Raw genomic sequence first — 9,973 nt, 5'->3', positions numbered from 1 at the left:
GGCAAAGGGGAGGACAACCTGACCGGAGCCCCAGGGCTTTAGGGCCCGGGGCCTCGGGTAGGATGAGCCCACGCCAATGCCCGCCCCCTCTTCTTTACTCTCCAATGGCATTCCTGGACTTGCGGGGCGGGAGTGGGAGGAGCCAGATTGTTAGTAAACGCGGAGCCACGTGCGCGCACGGGTCCTGGCAACCGGAGCGGCGCGTGCGCAGTGGATACGCAACCTGTACGCAAACGCGCGCTTTAGGGCGGAAGCGGGAGTCCCCGGCTGCACGTGGGTTCTGGGGCGGTGGAGGGGGTCATGCAGGCTGACGCCAAGATCCGCACTGAGTCCGGGACAGAGTCCCGCCCACGGGGCCCGAGCTGCAGCCTCCGGCACTTTGCTTGTGAACAGAACCTTCTGTCTCGGCCTGATGGCTCTGCCTCTTTCCTGCAAGGTAAGAACTTAACCTAGGTAAATAGTGCCCGGGCCAGGTTCGCCACGTTGTATTTGTTCTAGAAGGTCACAGTGCATCATGGAAGGGAGTGCTACCAGCTGATAAATGTCCCTCCTGGACTGGTGCTGTTCCTTTTACCCCGGGAGGTACTACCGGATATGCCGGAATAATGTCATCTCTCCCTCCCGACCACAAGAGAGACAGTCGGTATCCCCACCCTGGCAAATACTCGGTTGGAAGAGGGGCAGATGACCACTACCGGCCTCATTACTCTCTGGACGGTAGCATGTCTTCTCCCCAAGTAAATACTTTCAGATTGAGAGTGATGTCCCCCTTCCTCCCGACCAGTGGGGTAAATATCCCTTTGACCGTGATACACTTCTCTCCGTATGAGTCTCTCATATGGAGTTTGGGGCAGGTCTTACCTGCTGAGTAAATATCCCCTTCCCCTAGCCATATACATCTCAAATTAGACTCAACTCCCTGACCCAGGTAAGTATTCCTCTGGAGATAGGCCTAGCGCTTGCCCTCATAAATGCTGCAGTTTCCTCATGAGGGGTATTATCTTCTACCCAGGTACAAAACCTGTTTTCATTCGTTTCTTCATTGAACACACATGTATTTGTGCTAAGTACTGTTCTGGGCACTGGGAATACATTGATAAAAAAAATTTTTAATTCCTGACCTAATATTTTATGTTCTGGTCAGGGAGACAGACCAAAGATAACTAAGTAAAATATGCAGGAAAACGCTATGGAGAAAAATATAGTAGGGAAGGGAAATAGGGCCTGCCAGAGAGGGTTGACCATCAGCAGGATGGTCAGGAAAAGCCTTGATGAGATGGTAAAGGTAAGGGAGCAACCTGAAGGTTCCAGGAGGAAAAACATACCAAGGATGGAGAACAGCGAGGACAGAGGCCCTGAAGCAAGGACCTTCCTGGTGTGTTTGAGGGATAGTCTGGAGACAGCGTGGCTGGAGCAATGAGGAGGCTGGGGAGAACTAAGGGGGATGGCATGTCATTTGAGGCCTGGTGAATGAGCTGTGGGCCACTGCTCCCAAGTTTTGCTCAGAGTGGTGGCATGATCTGAATATATTTTAACAGACTCTCTCTGGCTGTGGTGTTGACTATAGAGGTAGGGGAAAGAAGGGGAGAGGGTGGTAGCTCAGACCAGAGTAGAAGCAGTGGAGATGGTGAGATTTGGGGTGTATATTGAAAGTAAAACTGATATGGGGTGCCTTGGTGGCTCACTGGGTTAAAGCCTCTGCCTTCGGCTCAGGTCATGATCCCAGGATCCTGGGATCGAGCCCCACATCAGGCTTTCTGCTCAGCAGGGAGCCTGCTTCCTCCTCTCTCTCTGCCTGCTTCTCTGCCTACTTATGATCTCTGTCAAATAAATAAAATCTTAAAAAAAAAAAAAAGAAAGAAAGTAAAACTGATAAAAATCTGCAGATGGTTCAGTGTTGGCGTGTGAGAAGGAGAAGAATAACACCAAGGTGTTTTACCCCAATCAGCTGTACTGAGAGACTCTGAGGAGTTTATTTTGGAACAGTAAGTTTGCAGGGCCTGGTAGACATCACAGCGACCATATGGAAAGGGCAGTAGGACCTACAAGTCTGCAGTTCAGAAGAGAGACCCCATCTGGACATACAATTTGGGATTCTCCGACTATAGATGGTATTTCATTGGATGAAATCGCTTGATGAAATCAAGAAAACGAGCGTAGACGGAAAAGAGAAGAAGTCACAGGAAGTCGACTTTGGTCCTCTAACCTGTGAGGAGCTAGGAGAAGGGAGAAGAGTGATCAGGAAGGTAGGAGGAAAACCAAGAGAGGCCACTGACCTGGGGCCTGGAGAAGTGTTGTAAGGGTCCACCAGCTGCATCCGTCCTCCAGAACTGTGGCTGGATGGTCTGGGCGTATGTCATCCCTGACGCTGTCAAAAGCTGCTCCGGTGGGGGCGGAGAAGAAAAAGCAAGTTAGAAATGTGTCTTTAGGAGCTTTGCTGTACAGGGCTCAGATACACGGGGGAGGAGTTGAAGATGGATGTGAGTCCAGAGAAGAGAGAAGGTGACAGGGAGGGTCCGTGAGAAGGTGACAGGGAGGGTCTGCCTAGGTTCATGGGGGCCACAGGCAGGTCCTCCAGAGTAACCGTGAATGAATGAAGACCACCGTGTGGATCTCGTTCTGTGTGGTTAAGTTCCCCTCTGAGGGCAGATTCCCCAGGAGCTGAAGAGAATCCCTGCAGCCGCCTCCTCCTCCCCAACCCGGGAAACGTGCCCTGATACTGGGGACTTTCCCAGGCCCTCTCTGAGACTTAGCTTTGCTGCTTGATTCACATGCCTGGAGTTTCTTCCACATCAGAAATATTTGAGGAGGGTAGCCCCTCCCGTGCTCTAAAACTCCCCAGGACCCGTGCAGACGCTGGAGAGTGTGTCCCACCCGCTTATGTCCTCCACGGGTTGTTAAACAGGTAGAGTCCCAGAATGCACCTTGCACCTGCCAAGGCTGTCATCATGTGTCTCCCCGCCACCCCTCCCCCCCGCCCTGCCCCAGGCATTTGTAACCACTGTGGGGATTCCGTGTTCTGTGTTTAGAAGCCTGTGCTCCCACTGTGTTGCCCACTGCAGACTGTGGGCCCAGCTGCACGCTGGAATGACCCATGGAGCTCGGATGCTCCCAGTGCCCGCGCCCCACCCCAGCAGTTGAGTTAGGATCCCTGGGGGAGGGGCTGGGTGTCAGGATCATCTCACGCTCCCCGGTGATTCCAGTGTGCAGCCCAAGTTGAGAACCACTGCTGCGTTCTGTAGTCTTTTTTTTTTTTAATGGAATAGAGTAGGGCGCCGGGCTGGCTCTGTCAGTCCAAGGAGTGTGCGACTTTATTCCAGGGTGGTGAATTCGAGCCTCACGTGGGGTGTGGAGATCATTTAAAGGTAAAATCTTAAAAGTAAATAAGTAAAAAGTAAATTAACTGGAATAAAGTAGAAAGCGTCAGAGTGTGTCAGCAGCAACGGTAAGAGTTATTTAGTGAGGGGCGCCTGGACGGCTCAGTGGGTTAAGCCTCTGCCTTCGGCTCAGGTCATGGTCCCAGGGTCCTGGGATCGAGCCCCACATCAGGCTCTCTGCTCAGTGAGGAGCCTGCTTCTCCCTCTCCCTCTGTCTGCCCCTCCCCCTGCTCGTGCACTTTCCCACAAATAAGTAAATAAATCTTTAAAAAAAAAAAGAAGAGTTATTTAGTGAGGCCTTGGTTCCGTTTACACATACAGACGTTTGCATGAGCTTGGAGTGTTGCCCATGAAAAGTATTTTTTTCTTGGGACTTACGGTGAGAAAAGTTTGGAAGCCACGGGTGTAGTCCAGTCCCTTCATTTTGCAGATGGCAAAACGGAGGCCTGGAGAAGTGAGCACCATCAGCCAAGTTTACAGAGCCAGCAGGAGGCAGACAGGACTAGAAGCCAGGCTTCTTTTTTTTTTTTTTTTTTTTGAGATTTTATTTATTTATTTGACACACAAAGAGAGAAAGAGCACAAGCAGGGGGAGCGCTAGGCAGAGGAAGAGAGAGAAGCAGACTCCCCGCTGAGCAGGAAGCCCAATGCAGGACTTGATCCCAGGACTCTGAGATCATGACCTGAGCCGAAGGCCAACTGGGCCCCCCAGGCGTCCCAGAAGCCAGGCCTTTACTCCCAGGTCTTACCTCCCTGGCAGCTATTCATGCCCACTCGGGACCACTCCCAGGTTGTGTCTCACTTTCTCAGAGGTCCCGACTGCTGCAGAGTTGGGGGATGTGAGCCTGAGGGAATACAGGTTGGAGGAAGCTTTGGAAGGAGTTGAGACCAAGTGCAGCAAGGGGGAGGAAGGTTAGCTCATGGGAAGAACTTCCTGATCAAGTCAACAATAGCTAAAGTCGGTCATGCGCTGGGCATGTGCCAGTGTCCACAGTGGCTTACGTCCATTAACTCACCTAATCCTCACGATGCCATGAGGGAGGCACCATTATCATCCCCATTTCACATAAGGAAGCACAGCAAATGCTCAGAGAATCACTGCCGGCAAGTGGTGGGCTGGACCGGGAATGACAAGGGGCTTGACGCTTCACTGGGACCCCCCCCCCCAAGGAAAGCAGGATGTGCCTGAGGCCTCCTCTGCTGTCTCCCCAGGGGATACATCGGTCCTGGCGGGCGTGTACGGGCCAGCCGAGGTGAAGGTCAGCAAAGAGATCTTCAACAAGGCCACCTTGGAGGTGATCCTGAGGCCGAAGATCGGGCTGCCTGGTAATCGGGCCCAGCAGGATCTCTAGCTTCTTCCTCGCCTCTGTCCCCATTGTCCTCTCTCCCTTCTCTCCCCAACCCCAGTTCTTGGTGTCTCCCCCCAGCCTTTGTCCTGCCTCCTCTTTCCTGGCTCCATCTCCCTCCTTTCCACTAACCTGTTGTTCCACCAGGTTACTCGTCCCCTCACTCCTGGGGCTGGGTTCACAGGGATGGGAGTGGGCAGCAGCAGGGGACAAGGCAACTCTGGGGTTTCCCTCCCCCAAGAGGCTCCCTTGCTGAATGCTGGAGGGGGCAGGGGTGAAGTGGGTATCGGTCAGGCCCTGCCCCTTTCCCACTGGGGATCCTCTGTCATCCATGCAGGGTCCTGCACCAACCCTGGCGGACACAGGCAGGCCCTTTCCAGAGGGCTTGGGTGGGGTACATGGAGGAAGGTGAGCCAGATGGAAGGGAAGAGGCTGACCACCCCACCCCACCCCTGATTTCCCCAGGCGTCGCAGAGAAGAGCCGGGAGCGGCTGATCAGGAACACGTGTGACGCTGTGGTCTTGGGAACACTGCACCCCCGCACCTCCATCACTGTGGTACTGCAGGTTGTCAGTGACGCTGGCTCTGTATCCTTTCCCCCAGGGCTGCCGCCTCCAGGAAGTCCTCCAGAAGCTCACTGATGGCCTCCCTTGCTCTGTTACCCTTAGGCCTCAAAACACTTGACAGTCACCCAATTGTTGAAGAACAGCAGACACAGCTTGAGCGCTTACCCCGTGTCGGGCACTGTTCTGAGTGCCTGACTTGTATTAACTCACTTAATCCTCACAGCATAACGAACAGGTGCCACTATAATCCCCATGTTCCAAATGGGGAAACTAAGGCACAGCTAAGTCAATTCCTTTGAGCCCAAGCCATCTGCTTCCAGAGCCCAAAGGCTCCTGGCAGATGGGTGTTCTTGTGCTCCCATGTTGGAGGTGAGGAAGCAGGCCCCGAGAGGGAACGTCACTTGCCCAGGGTCACACAGCTGGAAGGCAGCATTGGCAGAACTGCAGCCCAGGCCTGACTGCCTGCAGAGCCTGTGCCATTGACCTCCACTCTGACCTGGGGCGATGCTAGGGCCGTCCTGAGCAGGCAGAGTAGTTAGGTCATTAGCCTGGCCTAGAAAGGTCCCTGTTTGGTGAGAGGTTAGGGCCAAGGACCAGAATTAGGCATTTCTAGAGGGGCTTCCCAGAAGGGAAGTAATAGAGGGACAGTGGCGGAGCTGGGACTGACTGACCGTGAAGCTGGACCCTTAGCCACTGTGATGGGGCTGGGGACAGAGCCTAGAGGAAACTGAGGCAGGACTGGCTGTCTGGCTCCTGGCCGGAGCTTGCCTCCTCCATGCTACAGCCACTCCTCTCCGATAAAGATGACTGCTCCTCCCTCTGTCACCTGGTGGTGGCTACCTCCAGGTCCCCAGGCTTCAGGCCTGGCCCTTCCACTACCTCCCCATGTGATCGTGGGAGGTTCCTCCCCTCCCACCTTCAGTTTCCTGAAGGTGCTTGGCACGTGCTTCAGGACAAATCTGTTGAGTATCATTAGGACCCCTGATTGAGGCTCAGAGAGAGTAAGCCACTTGCTCAAGCTCCCACAACTCAGAGGTGCCAAGAGCAGGTCAGGAGACCAAGGCTGCTTGGTCCCAAAACCCCTTAGAAGCACTGTGCCCTGCTGCCTCCCTGTGATCAGTCAGTGGAATCGGCCACAAGCACTGGCAGGGTGCTCTGCAGGCCAGCCCCATCGCAGGAATGCTTCTTAACCCCGCCCTGTGGCACCCAGCTGCTGGCCTGTTGCCTGAACGCTGCCTGTATGGCATTGGTGGATGCGGGGGTGCCCATGCGGGCCCTCTTCTGTGGTGTCACCTGCGCTCTGAACGCGGACGGGACCCTTGTGCTGGATCCCACAGCCAAACAAGAAAAGGTAGGTCTGAAGACCAGGGTGATGAATAGCTGTGAGCAGACACTCCTCTCGGCCTCACTTCCCTGAAGCACTTGGCCTCCTATCACGTTGGTCCCGGTTGGCAAGCCCTGGTCTGTTCATCAGCACAGGTGCTAGAACCCCAGCTCAGACCCACTTAAGTGGAAAGGGAATATACTGACCTTCAGTACAACGCTCAGAACAGAGGTCCGGCTGGAGCCAGGGTCTCAAACACCATAAGGATTTCCTCATCTGGCTTCTCATTCTCTGCAGTCTTACGCATGTTGGTTCTGTTCTGTTCCATTCACTAGCCAGCACCTTGCCCAAGACTGGGACCAGCCCCTAGAACTCCATGCTTTCCTCAGCAGCTCAAGTTCACAGCACCCAGGGCTCTGGCTCTTCCCAGATACTCACCCTGTACTGTGATGGGCGCGTCCCATCAGGAAAGCCAAACCCACCTGAAGTATTTCAGACAGAGAATTTCCTGCAGGAAATGGGTTAGGATCTTGTTGGAAGAGCCGAGGGGGCCATACCCAGAGACTAGCGGCCCATAGGGCGCTCGCCCTCTGCGCTGTTGGGAGATGCTGTCAACAGTCGGGTCTGGGCGCACACAAGGTGTCCTGGCTTGGCCCTGGCAGTGGAAGTCTGGAGACAGCCCCCTCCCCACCAGCCTCCACGGCTACTGCAGTAACTGCCACAGCCCCTGCTTCTGTCCTGTGAGGACAGGACGAAGCCCTCCCTCCCTTGGCCTCTCCCTCAGATTATCGGGAGCACCTAACCAGGAGAGTCCGGGGAGTGTGGGAAACAGTCTGCCAGCCTCCAGCCCTGGTGGGACAGAGGCGGGAAGGGGAGCAGGGGGCCGAGAAGTACCCGCTGATGACTGGCTGTGCAGCTGCCCCCCCATTGGAAGCCCCTGTAGGAAACATGCAGGTGACATCGGGGGGTGGGAAGCAGTTCCACAGAAGGAAGGCCCAAGGGCACTGCCTTGGGAAGCAGGTGGTGCACAGACAAAACACCTACACCTGCTACCCTAGAGACTGCGGGCTGGGGGAGGGGCAGGTCCCCTCCTTGGGACCCGCTGAGACTGCCCGATGCAAGAGTCTAGGCATCCTACCCCTCATCCCTAGGAGGCCCGGGCTGTCCTGACCTTGGCGCTCGACAGTGTGGAACGGAAGCTGCTGATGTCCACCACCAAGGGGCTCTACTCCGATGCTGAGGTACTGAGGTGGAGATGGGGTGACCAGATCCCTCCCTCCTGGATGTGAGGTCTTGTCGGGACCCTGGGAGATGGAGGGAGAGCCCCTTTCTTATATCCCTTCTGTATGTAGAAGGCATTTTCAAACGTTGTAGGCACAGAAACCCTTGTGGGAATTTGAAAGGGAAGCCCCAGTCACGAGAGCAGAGGAGGAGAGCGCTCAGGTTGAGATCGGGAGGTGAGGCATCTCCTGCTCAGAGCCGAGCGCTTCCAGAATCCCGGCGCTCTGCTCTCCCAGACCACTTCAACCTGTTCCTCCTGTGAGCCTAGGAATGTGTGGTGCGTCCCAGATTCCACAGCTTCCAAGATGATCTGGCATCACAGGGCCGGTGGCTCAGAAATTCTATATCTCCAGCTGGAGCTGGGCCAGGCTGAGGCCTCTCGCAGGGGTCAAGATGCCTGATCCCACCTGTCCACGCTCCCAGAACTACCAGAATTGGACCCCTGAAGCCCTCCCCTTTTTCTCAGTTCCGCCTCTCAGAGCCCACCAAGTGGGGAAGAAAGAAAGGCCTTGGAAACATTCCCCTGGCCACTTGCCTCACTGCAGGGGAAGCAGGAGGTCTGGGGGCTCCGGGAAACAGCCTGGGTCAGGGCAGGCTGTGGGGTCAGTGGCGGGGGGGGGGGTGCGGGAGCAGGGAGGCCCCAGTACCACCAGCTCTCTCCCCGCCTCCAGCTCCAGCAGTGCCTGGCTGCGGCCCAGGCTGCCTCGCAACACGTCTTCCGCTTCTACCGGGAATCGCTGCAGAGGCGTTACTCCAAGAGCTGAGACAAGCCAGGGCAGGGCGCCCTTCCCACCACCGGCGCCGCCACCCACTACCTCCGTGGAAAATAAACCAGCAGCCGGCCTCGCCTTTCAGTCCCTGTGCGCCCGGATGAGCTTGTGGGCCTTGGGGCATGGACCCACCCCGGCCCCCAGGAAAGCATTTCTGACCTGGGAACCCCTCCCTTCCCCACCTGCCAGTCCAACAGATACCTGTGGGGCACTCGCTGTGTGTAGTCCCGCTGGGTGCAAGGCTCCAGGGTGAATGGTGGCCCCTCCCAGGTCCCGGGTTCAAGGAGCAGTGGGGTGAAGGGGAAAGAAAATCGGTGTTGGTCGGATGGTGGTGAACGCCAAGAAGGAAGCAAAAAGCAGGGAGGAGGGGTTTGGGGAGGACATCTGCGGGGGTGGGGGGTGCGTCTAAAGGAAGTCCCAGGAGGAGGCCTGCAGGACGTGCAGCACCAGCAAGGCTCCCATGGGGCTCCGTGATGGTGGCTGGAGCAGCGAGATGGGTCAGGGACAGAACAGGCATGGTGGTGAGGCCTTGTGGGTCTTGGCATCCCTGTCCTAACCCAAAGAAACCAGCTCAGAAGCCAGTGAGCTGCCCCGTGTCACCAGCTAGTCCGTAATGGGGCAGGGTGGCCTCAACCTTGGAGTCTGGGGAGACACCAGCACAGTCCTGACTGCCGTTCCCCACTTGTAACCGGAAGTGGCTGAGGCCCATTTCTTCTCACCAGGTGGTAGCACCCTCCAGGGTGTATGGAAATATGGGGGGGGTTAGTTGCCCTTTGACCACTGGGTCCCCCACCCCTGTATTTAGCGGGAAGGAGCCAAAAGCATGAGCACATCGCCTGAGGAGTAACCGTCCCACAGCTGGGCCACGTGGTCACCAGGTTCTGTGGGGCACTGACATTTGGGGGTTTACGGTGAAAATTATATGTCTGGTGGGCCCTCTGCTGCGTGCTTCACGTGCTTGAACTAGTTCACACAGTTCCCACAATTGCCCCTTGGAACCTGTGTCATTTTCGTCCCCGGTAACCAAGAAGGAGAAGCATCAGAGTCTTGAGCTCGAAACTCTGCTCCGTGAGACTCAGGAGAACACCCAGTGAGAAAGTGTTTTCTTCTAGTTAAGACCCGCTGGAGTGGCATTAAACATTGAGAGAGCTAAGCTGCCTGTCACGCCATTACTCAGTTATCTCTCAGGCCCGCTCTGTGAGCACTCCTGTGCCTCTGGGGAGTGCTCAGGGTCCGTCTGTGGGGGGCTAGCACCCCAGTACCTTAAAGCTCCAGCCTTCCTGGTCTCCGGCCAGCCGTCTGATTCCCAT

At 55.9% G+C, this 9,973-nt stretch overlaps 1 protein-coding gene across 1 annotated transcript; it reads left to right on the top strand.

The window, feature by feature from the left end:
• The first annotated feature begins 138 nt into the window (after window positions 1-138).
• On the top strand, window positions 139-9,814 carry EXOSC5 (exosome component 5). Its single transcript, XM_080828063.1, has 6 exons — window positions 139-436; window positions 4,589-4,702; window positions 5,188-5,309; window positions 6,499-6,639; window positions 7,764-7,853; window positions 8,565-9,814. Exons 1-6 carry the CDS (start codon window positions 301-303, stop codon window positions 8,655-8,657), a joined length of 696 nt encoding a protein of 231 aa, XP_080684189.1. The 5' UTR covers window positions 139-300; the 3' UTR covers window positions 8,658-9,814.
• The last annotated feature ends 159 nt before the right edge of the window (window positions 9,815-9,973 follow it).

The sequence above is a fragment of the Martes martes genome (assembly GCF_963455335.1).
Source record: "Martes martes genome assembly, chromosome: 17".
Taxonomy (NCBI): domain Eukaryota; kingdom Metazoa; phylum Chordata; class Mammalia; order Carnivora; family Mustelidae; genus Martes; species Martes martes.
The sequence above is the reverse complement of the archived record's forward strand: the minus strand, read 5'-3'. Positions and strand labels throughout refer to the sequence as shown.

Bases quoted from the DNA above. Each gene is read 5' to 3' on its own strand.
- EXOSC5 (XM_080828063.1), top strand. From the start codon at position 301: ATGCAGGCTGACGCCAAGATCCGCACTGAGTCCGGGACAGAGTCCCGC. The intron at 437-4,588 runs GTAAGAACTTAA...CTGTCTCCCCAG, and splicing joins CTCTGCCTCTTTCCTGCAAG to GGGATACATCGGTCCTGGCG. The intron at 5,310-6,498 runs GTATCCTTTCCC...TGTGGCACCCAG, and splicing joins TTGTCAGTGACGCTGGCTCT to CTGCTGGCCTGTTGCCTGAA.